The sequence below is a fragment of the Mus pahari genome, chromosome 15 (assembly GCF_900095145.1).
Source record: "Mus pahari chromosome 15, PAHARI_EIJ_v1.1, whole genome shotgun sequence".
Lineage (NCBI taxonomy): Eukaryota > Metazoa > Chordata > Mammalia > Rodentia > Muridae > Mus > Mus pahari.
In genome coordinates this window covers 31,425,284-31,446,464 of record NC_034604.1, presented here as the reverse complement: position 1 = coordinate 31,446,464, position 21,181 = coordinate 31,425,284, and the positions used below count along the sequence as shown (strand labels likewise).

The following is a 21,181-nucleotide window of genomic DNA, read 5'->3' as shown; positions in this document are numbered from 1 at the left end:
ACAGTTTGTCTTTCCTAACTACTTTGTCTTCCCCCCCCCCCCATTTGGCAAATATTCATCTACCTCCAACATGTGTCTAGTAGAGGAAAAGCCAACATGGCTTTCCTATGAACTTCCTTTGTTGTCAAAGGCATGTATGATTTCTACAGTTCTGGTTAGTTAACTTTAGCTCCCTCTGTGGCTGGATGACTGCTGCTTCTAACATCAGCATGATAAATAGGAGGCACAAATAAAAGGTAGCTTTAACATAAGATTTGGTAATTTAAAAGGGGGGAAAAGCCACAAATACCATCAACACTACTACCACTACAACCAATACACACACATACACACACCACACTGTCTCTCTGTCTCTCTCTCTCTCACTCACTCACTCTCCAAATCTGGTGGCTGATCTCTGAATCAAATTACTTGACAGTGTCTCTCATTTTAAAAAACATCGATATTTCAATGCATTTCAAGTTTTCTTTTTTACTTAGGCAAAAAGCATAGTTTAACCAAGCTCTTGGACCTTAATTGTAAGACAAAGCAGATCAATAAAAATAAGGCATACTTGTCATGAATTAAGTTCTGTTCGCTTGTTTTTGGCACATTTGATCATACTGTCTTCAATGAGTAACACATATGGTCAAATATACCCCCCTCTTTTTTTCAGCACAAACTGGGGCTACCCACTAGTAAAATAAAAACAAGAAGAGACTCTAACATAATACACTGAAATATAGAACCTTGGTAAAGTACCGAGCACCTGGGAGGTGAAATGTAGGGGAGGATGAAACAGGAGAAGGGCAAGGGGAGGTTAGGAGGTCAATGGGAGAGAAAGTGAGATGCTTTAAACAAAAAGAGCATCTTTACAGTCACTCAGTCTTCTCTATGACCACCTTTTAAGTCTTAAAAGATCTGCACGTGGATTTCTTTTTAAACCCACTGACCATAAATCAGACAATGGATTCAAAGTCCTAGTAAGATTGTGTTTAACTGTTAATAGTGTAAAGACAACTGCACAATACATGTGCTTCTTGATCCGGTAGGATTCCAAGCAGAATCTGAAGTCTACAGGTAAGAAAGTTTTTACTTTAGGTATCTGACCCTAAAGAAAACCTTATGAAAGAACTTGCATCTCAAAGAAAGGACACTTTGCCTAAGTTTGCTGTGTTTTTGACTTGCACTACTGACTGCTGGCTACTACAAAACACTGATCTAGGAGTACTCCAACAACTCGTAGCACAAGGCTTAACTTTAAGAAGCTATAGTAAACAAGAGACAAAATCAAAGCAATTCTCTTTCCTAATTAGAAACAGCACAGAGAATGCAATCTTTTCCATATCACAGTTAAAGTACAGTGAACAAAACAGCTCAACAAACCTTAAGACAAAAAGTGCAGGTTATTAATGTTTACATGCATTTGATAAGCATTCCAAATGTCACATTATGCACTGTAAAAGCTCAACTTTACTATATGAAAATAATAAAAAATGCACCTTGGGGGGAGGGGAAAGCAATTTAATAATTTCCAGTGATTTTTGTAAGTAAAGAAACTCCTAACTATTTTACGGTCACCTCATATTTAACATTGTATGAATATGAAAAGCAAACAATGGGAAAATGCACAGTACAATGAAAATAGCTTGCTATTCAACACATACAGTAGATCTCAAAAACAAAGACAACACACTCAACCAGAAAGCTTAAAAATATCAAATCAAAACCTAAAGAGCCAGCAGGAAAAAAAAAAATCCTTCAAAATAGACAACTGTTCTGCCTTCCTAGGCCGATGCTCTCCAATGGGAGAGGTGTTGACACCTTCCCAGTCCTACAGGTGGTTTCTTCTACATACAGCAGGTAGATCTAGATGGCTGGCTTTGCCAAGAAACAATTGCATGTCCAGAACTCTCTCTGTCAGACAAGATCCAAGATCCTCTTTTTTTCTTTTTTCTTTTTTTACCAAAATACTTTCTACAGAATTCCAAACCAAAATGTACTGTATTTAAGGCATCTTTTTTTATAACATTTTCTCTTCACTCAAAGATGATAGTCATGCAGCAGTTTAATGATAAAAAATATATTAATATTTTACTATACAGCAGCAAGAAGTTAGTTGTCAATTAAAAGCACATAAACATCTTTAAATGAAAACCTGTAAAAGACTATCGTTACAAACAATTTCAGTGGAGGACACCAGCTTGGTAAAGTGCTCTCCTAAGCTTGCGTTTTCATACCCTACACTTTGAATATGAGTGATAATAGAACATACTTTTGACAGAAGGCTTGTACACTTGGGAACACAAATACACTTAGCATATAATGTAGCCAGTAATAACTAGCACCACAGCTACATGGAAATCCTTTACATACACCAACTTGGCTTTCACTTTTGAAATGAAACTCAGAATCCATGGCTCAGTAGGATAACTATAATGGTGTTGCTTTGCTTTTAAACAGGTCTACATAAGTTAATAGCACTGGCAAAAATCAAAGGATAGCTTCAGACCTCTCACAAGGTTAGGAGACAGTGCTAGTGACCACAAATAGACTCACTACCTGATATCCAAGTACAGGTTCACTGGAAATTGCTGCACGTTAGTTAGGTTTTTAAAATCTTTCTACACATAATAAAAAATATATATTATGAACAATACAAGTACATCTCATATACACAATAATAACAAAACACCTACTCAGTCAAAGCAAACAGATGCAGAAAAATATTATGGGAAATTTCCTTTTTCTTTCTCTTTTTTACTTTTACTATTTGAATAACTTTGGTTCCAACCATAAAAATCACAACTTAGCAAATTTCATTTAAATGCCTTTTTTAATAATTTCTTCATGTTCACAGAAGTTTCACTGACCATTTTATATGTTTAAGGTCCAGATGCAATGCATATTGTATAAAAGAGAGCACTTATTGTTTACCTTGCATGAATTAAACCTACGTACCTTGAACTCTACAAACTTCTGCATAACATTTAGACAAAGCTCAGACACACAGCATGCCTAGCCCTCATATATATACACATCTCTAATCACAGGTATATAGGATGTCAAATATACTATAATAACCTCCATGTAAGGTTTGAAATTTGGTAACAAAATGAGAAAAACTAAAAATATTATTTTACGTGTTCTAAAATATCTCTTTTTTTGTGCTAAAGTCAAATGTTAGCTCAACATGAAAAGGACTTTTTATATAATTCAGCAATATTATAATCTTGACCATTTTGCAAACACTTTTAATAATAATAGCTTAAACGTGTACAAAAGTTCTTGGTTAATTAGGGAAATAAACACTCAGTTCTTTATATTTTTTAATCAAGTAGGAAACACAGTTCATATAATGTTATTACTTTTGTATATTTTTTTTGTTTTTTGTTTTTAGCAGCTGCTTACTGTTTTATATGGTGGATAAAGTGGACAACATCCAGCGATGGGTGGCAAGTCAAGAAGAGAAACTGTCAGTTGGTGGAGGGTCTGTGGGTGGTGCTCCCTTGGAGTTTGGTTTTTTTTTTTTTTAAACTTTTTATTTTCTCTCTTTACAGTATATTTTCTCTGTGTGTGGCTGTGTGTGTGTGTGTACACACGTATGTGTATGCGTGTGTGTGTGTGTGTGTGTGTGTGTGTGTGTGTGTTTCATTCAGTTTGATCAATCTTCTTCCCCTTCTTCCTCACCCTGCAGTAGCAGGGTGGCAGCGGTGGTCTCCTCTTGCTGCTGCTGTTGCTGCTGGTGGAGCTGCTCACAGGCGGCCCGCTTCTCCCTCTGCTTCTCTTGAATCTTCTTCATCTCCTCGGAGTACTTGCAGAAGGTGTGTCCGAACTTGGCCCACACCTTGTAGGGCACGGTGATGGAGTTGCGGTAGGTGGGCTTCACCTCACTGACTCGCATAAACACGCCGTACTTGTTGGAACCCACGTCGAAGAAGAAGCGTTTGTTGTCCACAGTCAAGGAGGTGCCCTCGGGCAGCTCGGCCGGCTCCTCCTCCACTCCATAGTCGTCGATGAGCTTGGCCAGAGCGTCACGGAACTCGATGAGCCCCTGTGCGGGCAGCGCAATGGTCTGGCCCTGCGTGGAGCCCAGGCCGGGCCCCCGGTTGACTGTCTGGCGGATGCGCAGGAAGCGGCCGCGCTGGTTCTCCTTGAGATCCATGTAGTACTTGCGGTTTTCGCGCACCAGGAACTCGCTCTTGAGCGCCCGGCGTGGCTCGTCCTGTGCCTGGGCCAGGTCGGGCGGCTGGCTGGGGCCCAGCTGCGCGTAGTGCTCGATGAAGTCGCCCAGGTAGTCGCGGAACTCCACGGCCACAGACATGGAGAGGGTGAGGCGGCTCTTGTTGCCGCCAGCGCCCACCTCTGCGATCTTGAGGAAACGGCCCTTAGCGTTCTGCTTCACGTCCAGGTAGAAACGCTTGTTCTGGATGTCCACCCGCTTGGAGGCCAGCTCCTGCGTCTCGTGCTGCAGCCCCCCCGGGGCCCCGCCGCCGCCGCCACTGCCGCCGCCGCCCCCGCCGCCACCACCGCCCCCGCCGGAGCCTGAGCCCGAGCCCGGGTGCCCTAGGGAGCCGCCCGAGCCCAGCGCCGCACCACCCTGCTCGCTGCCGCTGTCTCGGTCCGCCATGATGCTGCGCTCCGCCGCCGCCTGCCGCTCCGCCCGCCGCCTCAGTCGCCTCAGCCGCCGCTGCTTTCCCTCCCCGGCTCCGCCTGCTGCCGCCGCAACCCCCACAGCCAGTCAGCCACTCTCGCGAGATCTGCGGGAGAGACGAGACAGACGAGACCCGGTAACAGGGCACTGACTCCCCAGTACAGTAGCAGGGCGCCCTACTGTACGCGCCCACCCGCCCGCCGGCACGTGACTGCGCCCCTTCCCCAGGCCGGCCACCCTGCCCGCCTGCCCGCCAGGCGGCGCCCACCCGCCGGCCCTCGCCTACACCCCTCTCTGGAGGGGGGGAGCGGGAGCGCCGCGTCGCAGTTCTGGTGCCACCGCAGCCTCTGCCGCCACCGCCGTAGCTACCCGTTGGCCAGACCCTCAGCAGCCTCGACTTAAGAAGTCGGGGGACCGGGGGGGGGGGTAAGGGGGGTATGCCGTATTGAGCACAGAGATCAGGCCTGGCTCTGCTTTCCAGTGACCCCAAAGAGAGGATGTGGGGGAGGGGCCTTCGCAGCACAGCAGAGTAGGATGCAGAGGGGACACCGAGTCACGGCCTCCTTTTCCCCTATGGGCCTGACCCACACCCAAACCCAGACAGTGTCACCCACCCCCCAGCAGGGCTGTCTCCTACCGCAGAGCCGAAGAGGCAGGCGAGCAAAAGAGGTGCTGCGGTGGTAAGCCCTTAGCTGCAGAGGGGGCTGCTGGGGATGAGGACCGGGCGCCAGCAGCAGTGGCGCGGAGCAGCAGACACCTAGCCCGTCCCTCCCCTCTCCCTCCCCTCGCTCCCGCCGCTCCCCCTCCCCGCGCACGGCAGCCGCTCTGGCCTCAGATGATCCCGCTCCCCCTCCCCCCAACCGCAGCCCCGCACAGTCGGGCGGGCGCACTCACCAGAGGGGGGAGCTGGGCTGAGGACAGTAGCCGCACCAGGGCCGGGGTGCCCGCAGTGCCTAATCCTGTAGGCTATGCCCTTACTCTCAAACAATAATAAAAAAGAAACCTACATTCACCCAAAACCCTGCGACCAGCCCCCTCTGGGACCACGACTGCCTGGCAGCCCCCCCTTCTGAGATTTGGGAAGGGGGGCACGGCGCTTAGGGCTCAGCCCAGCCTGGGTTGTCGGCCAGCTCTGCAGATGAACCAGGCCCTGCTGAGCATTCAGACCCCGGCCCACTCTTCTTTAGAAGGACTCAGAATGGAGGAGAAAACCCAATCAGGCTTTCGGAAATTCATGAACTAAAAATGTCAGGAATTTCCTGGGAAACGCAGTTCCTTACGCGATTCATTAAACCAGGTTCACTTACCCCTTTACTCTTCCACCCAGAAAATCAGCAAGTGTCAATGAGAGCCCCCCACCCCCAGTAAAATATTAAAAGATCTCTTGCATTTTGTACAGACAGGTTGCTGACCATTAATTAACCTACCAGTCTTTGGATGGAGATAGCTAAAGGGAGATCTTCTATAGCCATAGGAAGGGGCCCAAGAATTAAGATGGGGATCAAAAACAAAAATATTCTTCTTAAACTATGATCCACAATCTAGGACTTTTTTTCCAGCACCCAGACAGTGAATGCTCATACCCCCTTCACTGCAGTGTGCAGCACTAAGAGCTGTGACAAAGCTAAGGCCTGTTTCCAACCCTTGCCAACGACCCCAAAATCCGTATCACTTGAGAGGAATCAGACCATGCCGTCTTACCCCTGGCTTTTTCACACAGACTGCTGCCTCCACCCTAGTAATGTGCCTATACATCTGTGGGTTCCACTCCTGCTGAACTTCTTTCCTTCTACAATACGGAGCCGCCTTCCCCACTTAGCTGCAGAAACCAGTAACTAGATGGCTACCCTAAGCAGGAAAAATTCAAGTAAGAACAGTCTAGGGGCAGATGCCTTTCCAGTCCTGAGGCGGCAAAGCCCCTTAATATGGCTTTTCACCTTTGGGGCAAACCTGCCTGCTGGTATTCATATCTTCTGCACCTCTGTTTTCTCCCATCCTGTCCCCAGCAAGAGCCTCATTTTACTTTCCATCAGCCCCATTCACTACTTCCCATTAAAGAGGAAGAAACAGGGAGAAGAACCCTGGCCACCAAAGAGCAAACAAGAAGAACCCTGTGAGCCAGCCTGAGAAACGTGCACCTGCTAACAATAATACCTGAAGGATTTCAGAGTGAGGAAGCTGCGGGCCTCACAAAGAATTTCTCCTTAATTTAGAAGCAATATCTAGAATCACATAGGGCCTTTTCAGTGCTCAGTTTTCTGCACTCTCTACTCCCAAGTCTGATGGGTTAAGGGAAGCAGGAACTTTTCGAGGATTTCCTAAAACAGAAAATTCCTGAAGACAACAGAGGTGTGCAGGTTCCCTACATGCTCCCTCTGACAGTCAGGACCCTGGATAGACCCCGGCAATTCAGTAACATAAATGCTGAGTGACAGGGTATCTGCACAGAATAGATCGGTTTTATGCTCCTATGTATAAACCGTGTAAACCGAGGAAAGATTTGGTGAGGTCCCGCTCTAGAGCGGAGGCTGCTCTTCTGCAAGAGTTTACGAAGAACCAAACCCTGCCCCCTAATGAGAGCTCAAGGCGACAAGGCCAATGAGATTTTGATGAGACTATCCGCAGCCAGTCCCTAAATTCTTCAGGCTTGGGGCTCCAAATTGCCTTCCTGGACTAACTTCGCTGTTTAAATTCCTTGCTGTTTCAAACATTTATTTCCAGGGGTTCTGAAGCAGTTTGAATTTGGGAGTGCCCTGATTTTCTGGGGAAAAGGGGGCTTATCACCAGGAATTGACTTCTTCCCCGGAGCAGAAGCAACTGATGATGTTTCTAGATAAAATACAAGTTTAAATATCATTTGCAGACTTAAAATGGAGATTTTAAGTGAAAACCAGCAAACCACTGAGGCTTTATATCTAAAAAGTAAACTAGACTGAAGAGTCTTCCTCTAACAATTCAACAATAAATTAATTAGATAGTATATTTTTACTACTTCACCAAGAGCGTCAATTTCAACATAAACCCTTAAGTGTGGGATTTTTCTCAGACTAAAAGGTAAAAGCGGCTTTCCTTAGGTTACATGTATGACATTAGTCTTCAAAGGCAGCCAGGAAGGAATGAATAGCAACTTATAGGAAAGTCTAAAGATGTTTAGAACTTTAAGTAGAATTTCAAAGTTTTATCTGCATCCTGGCTTTGAAGATCAATCAGAAAATTGTGGACTTAAAGAGACTTTTAGCGATTTGTTAACTACCTAAATATACTAACTTGATAAATGAAACAACTGCTCTGGTATTTAGCTCTTTGACTCTATTACTTCAATACACATAGCTGTATGACTAATCTTACAATTTCACTACAATGTAGGGAAAAGTAAAAAGAAACGAAATATAATATGGAGCAAAATATTCACATTAATGAAAAATATCATCAAAAAGAAACATTTCCCCTTTGCTCAGATTTTGCTTACATTTACCTACTAAGATTTCTAGGGCAGTTGAGCCTCTTTATTAACACTATACACTCACATTCTTCTTTAAAGAAAACCAATATTAAAAAAAAGATTAATCACTACATATTCAAACTTATCCACAATCTTTTTTTTCCACAAGGACACATTCTAAGACAGACCAAGAAGGAAAATAAAACCTCAATTTCCCCCTGCTTAAACGACACGTGATTCTGAAATAATGTAATTCGTCTTTTACTTTTAAAGGAAAAAAACCCAACACACAGTTAATAAAACAAACTTGAGGAGAGGCTATTTGCTTCTGGATAGTAAACTCTTGATTGTATAGTTCCCAACAGAAGCAATGTGTTAGTACTTACAAAGCACAAATTTCATCCCCACCCCACACCCAAAAAGAGAGCACTGGAACTTAATTCAAGTGCTCCTTGGGTAAAAGTAGACAATTAGCTTCAAGACTTAAATCATTAAAAACCACCAAAATGCTAGGCTGCAAATATTCAAAGCAGAGGAATTCCCCACTTCTTTATGGCTAAGAGGACGCTTTCAAATAACCCTGAACATTAGCATTATCATCTCACAGAACTAGCATTTCATGAATCCTTTTAAAGAAACTTTCACTAGCCTACCTATTCTTGAAAATTAGCTTTCTTTGACACTGTATTAATGTTTAGAATTAAAGATATAGAACTAAATAATCAAATTCAGAAAAGAACTATTTAGTGATCTATAATCTTCCCATTTCCCAAATGTTTTCATTTTAAACATTTGAAGAAGAGTTAAATTTAGCACACATTCTAAAATCCATAAAAAAAAGATAAGAGAATCCGACATTTTATGTACCCCAAAGGTCCAAACAAAAACATTTGAATCAAATGTCAAAAGCTCTCTCTTCGTCTGATACTCAAATGCTTTTACTAGTACTGTACTCAAAGAACTGAAATCAGCAACTTTTTCCATACTCTAGTTAACACTCCAATTTTCAAAGCCACAATTCCCTTAAGTCTTTTGGGCGGGGTGGGGGGAGGGCGGGGAAAGAGGGTCTTAAAAGTAAATAAAAATTTTCCTTTTTCCTCTTAAAATCTACCAAAAGACGCCAAAAACAAACCCAGCCTATTGTAAATCTCCCTTCCAAGGGCATGGGACGGAAACATAGACACCGCTGCTAAAAGATGCCTTCAAGCTCCTGGCTGGACAAACGCGGAAAGGGGCCCTGATCAGAACGAAACAGGGCCTCCAGGAGCCCCTTTAGAGACAGGAAAAGGTAGTGGGATTTTTTTTTTTTTTTTTTCCGGAGGAGGGGGATGAAGGCGGACAGCTCCTTTACACCTTGCTGGTCTGTCTCGGGTCTCTACCAAAGTTCAAGCTTATGGTAGATTTGTTTGTAGGGTCCCTACTCTTACACCACGTACCTTCGTCTCTGGTCTTACTGTCGACCTCAGGGAGGACCCTCTAGCTTCACATCCTTTCCTTTTGACCCCCACCTCCGACAAAAATGGAGGTGGCTTCTGAGCACACAGACCTGGAGCTCCGGCTATTGCTCGGGCCACCCATCCTTGGGCCTGGCTACATCTGCGATGTCAGCACCGATTTGTTTGTTTTGTCTTTTTAAAAACAACAACAACAACAACAACGCACCCTGGGCGTGTGTATGTAATTTGGGGGAGGGGGCGGCGGAGCAGGAGATTGGGTTGGTAGTGGAATCTAAATTATAGATCCCTCCTTCTCCCCACCTTCAAGGATTGCTGTATTGGGAGTGTCGGCCACGTCTAGCGCACTGTCCCAGGCCTCGGGGCCACGGTGGTCTGGGAAAATGGGGGCTCTGGGATTTTTTTTTGTTTTTTGTTTTTGTTTTGTTTTGTTTTAAATCCGCATCATTGATGGTCACCAGTGCCTGCGGAGGGAGGGAGAATTGTTTTTTTTTTTTAATTAATTAATTAATTAATTAAGGGGGAAATGTTATGATGTTCCTTCTCGGAAGTGGGAGGGGGTTCATTCGTTCGTCTCCGCCAGGTCTGGCGGGGGGTGGGGGGGGCGTTGCTGCACTGCCTGGGTCTGCAATGGCACTCTAATTATCCCTGGGCTGAGAGGACAACAGTTGCAAGGGTGGCAAGGTGGGCGGCACCTCGAGTGTGGCAGTGACAGCAAGCAAGGTCGCGAGGGGCTTACCGGGGCGGGCGGGCTGGCGGGCGCTGTCCTGCCGCAGGTGAGGGAGGGCGCAGGCTGGAGGGAGGCCGGCGCGCGCGAGGCGGGCGCGAGGAGGAGGGAGGGAGGGAGGAGGCGCGCGCACACCTGTTCTGGACGGCGCGCGAGCCGAACGGCGCCTCGCTCGGGCTCTGCGGGCTGAGCCGCGAGGAGGGCGGGCTGCGGGCGGGGGCGGGCCGCGCGCGAGGGGAGGGGAGGGGAGGAGGCGGAGGCGGCGGCCGCGCGGCGGGCTCGGGGCCTCGTTCGCTCTGGCTTTCGCTCCCGCGGGCCGCCCGGGCTGGCACCCCGCTCCTCCCGCTCACTCACAGCCCCCGTCAGCTCTCTCTCTCTCTCTCCCTCTCTCTCCTCCTTCCCTAGCGGGATCCGCTCGCCGCCGCCGCCGCCGCCACGGCGAGTCGTGGCAGCCAGACGTCGGCGCGTAACCCGGCGCTCCGTGCGTGACTCCCGGCGACGTCAGCGCGCGCCCCGCGCTGCCCACCCCCTCCGTGGCTCGCGCTCGCGGCTCCGTGGCGGCCGCGGTAGCCGAGCGCGCTCCTCGTTGCTGCCTCACACGCGGGAACGCGCCCTCGCTGCTGTTGGCGCGTCAACACCGCAGCCCAGGCCCCGGGGCGCGTCCGAGGACTGGACCCCCGGTGACCCATTCTCCCCACTCCGCTCCCGGGACGCCCCTAGGGGGCTCATCCCTTGCCGGCGTTCGCGGGGCCCAGGCTGGGCTGCGGCCCGGGTGGGAGCACGAAGGGCCTGCGCCAGCTCTGCGTTAAGGGCCTCCGCGTCACTGCGGCTGCCGCTGCCACCTCGTCACACGCCCCCTCCCTCCGCCTGGCTCAGAGGCAGCGAGCCTTTCATCTCCCGGGAGGGTCTCACCTTGGCCTTGAGACGCCCGCCGAGAGGGGATTGAAGGGAGAAATTAGCATAAAGCAGAGACGCTAGATGATCAGGCTTTTGCTCCAGGAACCATTGACAGGAAGTGCGGGGTTTCTGCCCAGCCTCCCACGCAGTGTAGGTGAAGCTGGGCCCCTTTGAGGGAATGTGACTAAGGACAAAAACCCTGATAAATATTATTTATGCGTCCTTGGGCAGAGAGAGGGAAGAAAAAGGGACGAATTAATTTTCACAAATGGCTATGCAAGGGTGAAAGCTAGGACTATACGATGTCCTTTAAGAGTGTTTGTGAAATCTTACTAACTTTAAGATTTTTGGTGCACAGTTACTGTCATGTATGCTGTAACAACTCAGTGGACACTACACTGAATTAACATAGATTAAAACTAGTGATCTGCAGAATAAGTAACTGCTTTCACCTTTATTTAAATCTCCAAGAGAAGTCGCCCTATTTAGACAAATAACGAGGAGAATAAAAAAGCAATTCAAAAGGATGGCCCAGCTCTCCTCAACCCATCGCAAACATTTTCTCACCCCTAAGGGTTAAGTGAACGCTTTGTTGCTTTTTTAACTATGGGAATTCAACTGTTGGCAAATGTCCTAACTGACCAGATTTTAAAGTAATTTTGAACATACATGAAAAATGTCCTGTTCTTAGACAATAGAACTTTAAACTTCATTATTCTTCAAGAATTTTCATCTAGTGAGACCTGTGAGAAAAGAGTACATGATACGTACCATTTTATAGATAAGAACTTTTAAGATGGAAAAGTTAGTTGCCCAGAATTTTAAGGACTGTTTCGCCCATGAAGGAGAACGTTTTAAGTCATTCTGTCCACTATCTTCCACTGTTGTCTTCAAACTATCTTTCGATGACCTTTCTATATATTGTAGACAGTGGTTCGTGGCTGAAAAGTATCAAAGGGAACACTTAAAAGGTCTGAATTTGAGATCCGTGCCAACAGAAAATGATAGTACTACATTATGAAACCAATGAAATCACGTACTTAAAAAACAGTGTTTACTAATCTCTCCTTGAGAGGTCAGAAAATGAGTTGGGCTGAGGTGGTGGTCATTTCCTTTGAACTGCTTTTTCACCTCATCTTTAGGTGGCAGCACTACTATACACATGTCTCTAGAACTATTGTCTCTGTGTCTGACATCCTGGAGTATTTTGTTCTAAATGTTTCCATTGTGGAAATTAGAAGCTGGTGAAAATATGAAATAGGAGCTAAGAATTAAGAGCTCTTGTGGAGGTACGAGAGAAGGCTGTCAGAAACTAATAAAGTACATGGAAACTAAACTTCCAGCCCAGAACTTAAATTCTTTTATAGTATGAAAAGCAAGTAGTGCTTTTGACTGTGGCTTTTTAATAGAAAACAAGCCGTGGTTTCACAGCAATTCATATTTATCAAGTATAGTTTAAAGTCACTGCAAGTGTAGATGTTGGTTTTCTAACTGCATTTTTCCTCTCCATAAAGTCAGGCTTGGCTGAACTGGAACTCACTATGTAGACAAGGCTAGCCTTGAATTCAAAGGTCCTCCTGTCTCCTCGAGTGCTGGGAGGTACTGGCCACTATGCCTGGCTTCTAACTGTAATTTTAACATTTAAGTACAATTTCTTTTTAGTTATCCACTGCCAGACTTGTGAAGAGCCCCTAACTGTACTTTATTGTTGACCCTTGTTGAAGAAACTTCCTGGCTGCTCTTCTGTCTTTCTATATCATTCATGTACAAAGTAAACATCCATCACTCAAACTTGGAGACATAAGAAGACTGAACTAGATATGAAGTGGTAGTGACTTAGAAGTAATTCTATATCTTAACTGCTCTCACATATTTTTGTTTATTTTTTGTGATAGAATCTCATGTAGCTGAGACTGGTCTCAAACCCACTACCGCCCCCACGACATGTTTTGAAGATAATAAATTGTGATGTGTAGAAAATTGTTTGGATCCAGTATCTCTAAGTTGAAATTTGTCATAATTTGTTTATGTATAGTAGTTCTCTCATTACCCCCCACCAAAACAATCCAATAAAATTGAATTTACATCCATTTCAAAATAGCCTGCATTCTATTTGTTGTGTAAACACCAAGGTATATAGAAGCATGACAACCAAGAGTGGGAAATCCAATTATTTCTGGAGAGAGGATAAAGTGTTAACAGAGTCCTTCCTGATGATCACTTCCATCTTTCTCAAGTGAAACTTGGAGGAGGAGTCTTAAGTGAATTGGTAATTCTCAAACTCAGTGGTATTATGTTAAGATCTGCAAGCACTCCACTGCCAGCAAACCATGCAGCCTGGGGCTTTTGTTCCAAACTTCTGCCAACACTATCTTGGCAGTAGAATGTTCTGTTGAACAAACTTTGCACGTGTTTAGGGTGTGAAGTGGTTCCTCGAGCTTTTATCTGGTTTCATTCCAGTCTAGAGACATGAAGACATGGGTCAGAAGCATGAGACAGAGTTCACATGCATCCTGAAAGAAACCAAGCAAGCAATTTTGAATTTTCACTTACACAATGAATAGCTTTTTTGTTGTTGTTGGTGGTGGTGGTGTGGGAGTTACTGAATAGTACTTTTTAGTTTACTTCTTAAATATTAACATGATATTGAACAGTTCTCATCAGCAGATGAGCCCCTCCCTGTGGAGAGTTGGATAATTCCTCATCTTCCTACCTAAGACAAGTTTTGATCCCAGCATTCAGAGCAGAGACAGGTGGATCTCTATGAGTTCAAGGCAATCCTGGTCTAGCAAGATCCAGGTTAGCTAATGCTACTGATGAATGAGTCTTTGTCTCAAAAAACTAACAAGCAAAACAAAACAAAAAACAGTAACTGTTACCTTTAATTCTCTACTATGTTGCCTTTGATAGCTAAAACTATCATACCCAGATTCAGCAAAGTTTTTTTTTTTTTATGTGAACTTGTCTTGAGTGTATGTATGTGCACTACATACATACAGGAGTCTGAGAAGGTCAGAAACAGCAACAGATACCTTGTAACTGGCATTACAGATGGTTGTGAGCCACCATATGAGTGTTGGGAACTAAACCCAGATCCACTGCAAGAGCAATGAGTGCTCTTAACCACTGAGATTACTTCAGCCCCAGGATTTTTTATTTTTTCATCTTGAAAAAACAATAAAAATGCCCAGGCGGGCTGGAGAGATGGCTCAGTGGGTAAGAGCACCCGACTGCTCTTGCACCTTTGGAAGCACTGGCCTCCAACTCAAAGGTGCAGAGTTCAAATCCCAGCAACCACATGGTGGCTCACAACCATCCGTAACAAGATCTGACTCCCTCTTCTGGGGTGTCTGAGGACAGCTACAGTGTACTTACATATAATAAATAAATAAATCTTTAAAAACAAAAAAAAAAAAACAACAACAAAAAACAAGTTGTCAGGCTTGGGGCAGTAGATGTCTTTACCTCCTGAGCCTTCTCAGTGGGCTCACCAAGTAACACCAAGTAGATGTAACTTCTTTTTTTTTTTTTTTTTTGGTTTTTCGAGACAGGGTTTCTCTGTATAACCCTGGCTGTCCTGGAACTCACTCTGTAGACCAGGCTGGCCTTGAACTCAGAAATCCGCCTGCCTCTGCCTCCCGAGTGCTGGGATTAAAGGCGTGCGCCACCACGCCCGGCTAGATGTAACTTCTTATTTATAACTTTTTCTTTCCTTCTCTTTTAAATTGAATTAAATTTTGTTTTGGAGGGTTTTGTTGTTGATTTGTTTGTTTGTTTGTTTGTTTTTTGAGACATGTTCTTGCCCTAGACCTGGCTGGCCTGGAACTCACAATATAGGTCACACTGGCCTCCAACTCAAACCACCCGCCTCTGCTTCACCAATGCAGTCAAAGGTATGTGTTATTATGTTCAGTCTTAAAGTAGTTTTAAAAATAGGCAAGCAAAAGTATTCATATATTAAGACACCATATAGATGAGATGAGGTACGGACAGGAAAGCCAGGCCTTTCCAAAGTGTAAATCTGTATATTGAAAGTTGCTGGCTTTCAGTGACTTCCAAATGTCTCTGCTGCTTCCTTTAGGGACATCAGTGTATTGTCACTATACTGCCTGGGTCAAAACTAAGTACATGCAGCTCACCTTTGATGCTAACCCAGGCCAGTGTTACAACCTAATCGAGTAGTACATTTTGACCAGGTGGAGGTCAGCAAACTTTGTATGTTGAGTAAAATATTTCCAGGAGGAAAAAAAAAAAGAGGCACTAATCCAAATGGAAAATAAAAAATTAAGTTTAACATTTTGTGTGTGTTGAAATAATTGTTTCTTTTTGTTGTTGTTGTTGTTGTTGTTAGGTTGTGGAGGTTGAACATACATGTGCCACATGAGTGTTTTACTACCACTCTTCCCCCACAACCCCACCCCTGGATCAAACCATGAGCCTTGTGCTTGCTGGACAAGCGCTCTACCACTGCGCTAAATCTCCAACCCCGAGTGTTTTACTACCAAGCATCCCCCCCCAGACTATTATTTTTTATTTGTACATGAGTGCACTTTAATTCATGCTTGTGTATGTAGAGGACAGCTTTTGGTGTCATCCTTAGGAACAACATCTACCTCCTTGGAGCATCTCTTGCTTGGAGCTTCCCAACTAGGCTAAAGTGGCTTGGTCAGCAAGCCCCAGAATCTCCTGTCTCTGCTCACCCCCAGCATAGGATGAGGACTATGTACCATATACTCATCAATTTTCTATAGGTTCTGTGAGGAGTGGATGAAGTCCTAAGTGAGTATGTATAGTTGACACCGCGTGGGAACAGGCAAAGTCTTTCTTAGTCTCCATGCTGACAATGCTGACAACAGTGTGCATGAAAAGTAGCAAAGAGAGCTACTTCCTCCCAAATGTAACCTGAGACTCCCACTAAGTCTCAGGTTACAGAGACTTCCCACCATTACAGAGACCTCCCACTGAGTCTCAGGTTACAGAGACCTCCCACCATTACAGAGACCTCCCACTGAGACTGGCTAATTCCCTTGCATGTGCTGTACACCTTAAGGGGCTGAGTTCTCAGTTGCATAGTAGGTGCCCTCCATCTGAGCCAGTTCAGCCCAACTGATTCCAGCTTTGATGAATGTGTGTCTGCTCTTCCTTCGTTCTTGCATCACTCCAGTCAGGGGTTCCAGAACTAAGCTGTTCTGCAACCCTCCTCATCTTTTTTTTTTTTTTTTAATTTTCATAATTTCATACGGATATACAATGTGCTTTGATAGAATTCCCATTATCATCTTATCACCTTCTCTTTCTCACTGAACCACTTCTTCCCAACAAATGTCACTCTTTGCTTTTTGTTTGTTTGTTTTGTTTTTTTTAAGTAAAGTCACATGAACACAAACAACTTACTAGTGGCTACACCACTCAAAAATATGACTCTCCTCCCCCAGCAACCATTAACTGTCTACAGCTCCTCTCAGGGAGAGATGGGCCTTATGAGTCCCGAACCGACCTGTGATGGCATGTTGACAGGCCACCTTGCACAAGTAAGCACTACTGTTGTGAGTTCATGGGTTCAGGGTTTTTCTGTGTAGCCTTGGCAATCCTGGAACTCACTATATAGACCAGGCTAGCCTTGCACTCACAGAGACTGCCTGCTTTGGCCTCCTGAGATTAAAGACGCCATTTTTTAAAGTTTGTTTTAAGTCTGTTTCACTAAATTGACCACGTTGGCCCTAAGCTCACTCTGTAGCCCAGGCTAGCATTGAACTTGTTTTGATTTACCTGCCTCAGCTTCTCGCCTACTGGAAATACAGATCTGCAATACCAGACTTGACTCTTTTTAAATCTTTTGCTTTGTTTGGTTTTGCTTTGAGACAGGGTCTTAAAACCCAAGCTGGTATTGTAGTCAACGATGCCCTTGAACTCCTCCTGGTCCTCCTGTATCTATCTCTGGCGTGCTGGAATTACTGACAAACAAATACCATGTATGGTTTGTTTTTATCTTTCGAACACACTTTTTCTAATTGTCTACTGAAATACTCAAACAAAATTAATTATTAAGTACAAATAGAGTGATTAATTTTTACTTCCTATATGTAAATCAGTATTACTTAAGTGTGTGTAGGATGATAAGATGCTTTTAATTACTATTTTGGAATTCTATTACTAGACATGATACAATACAGCTGATGTCTAGATTTTACATATATGTGTGTATGTATACATATTTAATAATTTAAATTTTTTGTTTTATGTGTATAGGTATTTTGCCTGCACATTTGTCTGTGCCCTACTTGTATTCCTGGTGCTATCAGAGGGCAGACCAGGGTAAGAGATCCCCTGGAACTGGAGTTACAGACAGTTACTCACCATGAGAGTGTGGGGGAATTGAACCCTGGTCCTCTGGAAAAGCAGCCAGTTTTCTTAACCACTGAGCCATCTCTCCACGCCTCATCCCTCTTTTTAAAAACTACCTCGAACCTCATTGTGGAAAGTAAGTGAGGACTTCAAGATCAGGTCTAGTTCTTGGAGCCCTTTGGTGTTGATCAGTCAGGCTTGTTGCCTTGATTTGGTTATTAAACAGTATTTATCATAGATTCTCAAATGAAACAAAATTTCTGATATCATGGAGTTTTCAGTGTATGGAAGATAGATAATAAACTAACAGATATTATCATATAATGCTAGTCAATGCTAACTACTGAGAAGAAAAAGAAAACAGGCAAGGGAGGAGGGCGTTCACGTGATGTGTATGGATGTCTGCCCACCTTCCACCTTGGGTTTTAAATCAAGAAAGTTTCTCTAAGGAGGTAGCATTTGATTAGAAATCAAAATAGTCGTTGGAGCACGTCGGAGATGGTCTGGGCCTTATGGACAATTTATATCACTCACAGGCATAACACCCCTTTATTTCTGAGACAGGGTTTCTCTGCAATAAGCCCAAGCTGTCCTAGACTCAACTTGTAGGCTAGTCTGACCTCCACTCACAGAGTTCTACCTGCCTCTGACTCCGAGTGCTGGGATTAAAGGTATACACCATCACATCCAGCAACATCCTTTATTATAATGATACGTAGACTAGTATTCTCTTTAGAGACAAAGGTGTTTAGGAGCTTATGAATACTTGTTTATCAAAGCCATTCATGTAATACTATTACTACTCTGTATAATTCATGACAGTTCTATTCAATATAATAAGATTCATGATTTGCTGCAACTACAGACTCACAGTCATTTCTCCGTGGTCTCAAAATCCCCCCCCCAAAAAAAAATTATTTCATTTAGTGACAAAATCAGATTGGAATTGATATAGTCTCTTTTAAGTCTTTATTTCTTGCATTTTTGTGTGTCTACTGATAGAAATATTAATGTATGATTAAGGACTGCTGCTCAGAACACCATGTTCAGTAAGATGTGGATAATATTACATTCTTTTTTTTTTTTTTTTTTTTGAGACAGGGTTTCTCTGTATAGCCCTGGCTGTCCTGGATCTCACTCTGTAGACCAGGCTGGCCTGGAACTCAGAAATCCGCCTGCCTCTGCCTCCCAAGTGCTGAGATTAAAGGCGTGCGCCACCACGCCCGGCTGATAATATTACATTCTTAAATACGAGGAAAATTAAAGTTCAAAAAGATATCTAATCCCAAGGATTTTCGATAAAAGATTGTAGATCAGCACCAGATTTCTTCTTGATTACTGGCTAAACATGATCATCAATGTTACCCCCTTTTATTCTTCTTTCTCCATTTTTCAGTTTTGAATGGGTCTTGCTATATAATCCAGGTTGACCTGGAACTCACTACGTAATTTAGATTGGCCTTAAACTCTTGATCCTCCTAACCCAGTATCCTGAGTGCTGACATTCCATGCACGTGCCACTATATCAGGCTTTAGACATCGTTACTTAAGTGTATAGTAACAGTCGTATTAGTTACCACTTCATTGCTGTAAGGAAATACCTGACAAGCATGACTTACTTAGGAACAGAGGGTTATTCTAGCTCTCTGTTAGGCATAGTCCAGAGTGGTGAGGCAGGCGTGTTGGCAAGAGCAGTTCTAGCTGTGCCAACGGAGCGTGAGGTGGCTGGTGGCATTGCACCTACTGTCAAAGGACAAGGCGAGTTGCATTTTATTCCACCTGTGACACCAGCCATGAGTGGCGTCTTCCCACCTCGGTTAAAGTTCTCCAGAAATGTCCTCACAGACACTCCTAGCGGATCATCTCCTTGCTGAATCTAAATCCTATTAAACTCACAATCTTCATGAATAATCACAACTCCACTCCACTTGTCAATTTGACAGCCACAAACACATAACTTGATTTTTTTCTTTCATTTGTGATTTTTGTGTGCACATGCATGTTGTGTGTACATGACTGTGCACATGGAGGTCAGAGGACCACACTCAGGAATAGGTTCTCTCCTTCCATCTAGATCAGAGGGCCACCCTCAAGAGTCGGTTCTCTCCTTATACTATGAGGTGCACTCATCAAACTTTTCTTAATGTTTTTTATCTTTCTTTTTTTTCTTTTCTGAGACAGGGTCTCTTTACATAGCCCTGACTGTCCTGGAACTCACTATATGGACCAGGCTGGCCTCAAAATCTTAGACTGGCTTGCCTCTGCCTCCTAAGAGGTGCAAGGATGAAAACCTAGTTTCAGATCTTCAGTGACCGCCTGAAAAGTTAGGCTTAGCAATGCATACATGTAACTCCTGAACTGGAAAGGCAGAGACCAAAGGGTCCCTAGGGCTTGTGGACCAGACAGTTTAGGAGAATTGATGAAATCCAGGTTCAGCAAGAGACCCTGTCTCCAAAAAAAACTTGGGATGGGGGAAGGGTAGAGATCATTGAGAACACTGACCTCTGCTCTATATTGACACACTGAAAATTGACAAGATTATCCATCACAATGTTCACATAGTACCCTTTGTATATGTCTCATATATGTTAGCACTCAGATTAAGTCATAAAATTCTTACAACACTATGATCTCCACTTTATAGATAAGAACACAGAAGCACACAGACTCTAACTTGCAAATTTCAATTGTCTGCATAACAGAGCTAGGACCTAAACCTAGACAGACTTCATCCTTTGCTCACAATTGATTTTAGGGATTAGGTGTGAGTTGTCTGTTTCTGGAGATAGGGTCTCACTATGTAGACCTGGCAGGCCAGAAGCTTGCTGTGTAGATCAAGCTGACCTCAAACTCCCAGGAATCCACTTGCTTCTTTATCTCCAACTGCTGGGATTAAAGGTGCACACTAGCATGTGTACATTTTGTTTTTATTTGTTAGTTTTTAGTAGGCCTTATGCTCTTTTTGTCTCTTAACTATCTCTCCCTCTTTTTTTCCTCTCCCATTTCTGCCACTCCTTCTCTGCTCTCCCTATAATTAGAGCACATTTTTAATATTAGCCCTTTTAAAGAGTATAGTTAGCAGCGAATTTAGTGGTGGGTTGCACTCCCAGCCACCCTGAAGCAATTAGGATTCTTGAATGAAAGACACACACACACACACACACACACACACACACACACACACACACACGTCAGTTAATTTTTGACATGTCATGACTAGCTGAAAGGTTGGGCACTTTTAAACTTCCCCTGCTAGCAATTGCTCCCCTCTGGTACTCAAGAGTCTACCCCAGGCCCAGTCAGGGAAGTGGCCAGGGGGCGCCCACTGGAATCCTCACATGGCTGGTTGGCTTTCTCTACTGCAGCTCTTACAGCCCATCCTTCTCCCCGGAGTCATGGCGAGTCTCCTTTTTTCCTCTCTCCCCATTCCTTGCCCTCACAAATCTCCAAGTCCCATCTCAGTCTACCTGCCCAGCCATTGGCTGTTGACTCTTTATTGATCGATCAAAAGCCAACTAGGGACAAGGACCAGAAGCGTTTCCCAATTTTGGGGGCCAGGTTAATCCAAAGCATTAGAACCAATCCCCAAGCTGGGCAGTGGTGGCACATGCTTTTAATCCCAGCACTTGGGAGGCAGAGGCAGGTGGATTTCTGAGTTCGAGGCCAGCCTGGTCTACAAAGTT

General features: G+C 44.5%; 1 protein-coding gene across 2 annotated transcripts; it reads right to left on the bottom strand.

The window, feature by feature from the left end:
• Window positions 1–36: 36 nt before the first annotated feature.
• Pura (purine rich element binding protein A) lies at window positions 37–11,269 on the bottom strand. 2 transcript variants are annotated; one of them, XM_029546810.1, is made up of 2 exons: window positions 11,169–11,269; window positions 37–4,739 (listed from the first exon to the last, which is right to left on the bottom strand). In XM_029546810.1, the coding sequence occupies exon 2, from the start codon at window positions 4,607–4,609 to the stop codon at window positions 3,644–3,646; it is 966 nt and encodes a 321-aa protein (XP_029402670.1). In that variant the 5' UTR covers window positions 4,610–4,739; window positions 11,169–11,269; the 3' UTR covers window positions 37–3,643. The 2 variants fall into 2 exon arrangements, with proteins under 2 accessions (XP_029402670.1, XP_021070371.1); XM_021214712.2 differs by lacking the exon at window positions 11,169–11,269 and adding an exon at window positions 10,269–10,736.
• Between the last annotated feature and the right edge of the window lie 9,912 nt (window positions 11,270–21,181).

Excerpts from the sequence above, each read along its gene's own strand:
- Pura (XM_029546810.1), bottom strand. The coding sequence starts at position 4,609 with ATGGCGGACCGAGACAGCGGCAGCGAGCAGGGTGGTGCGGCGCTGGGC.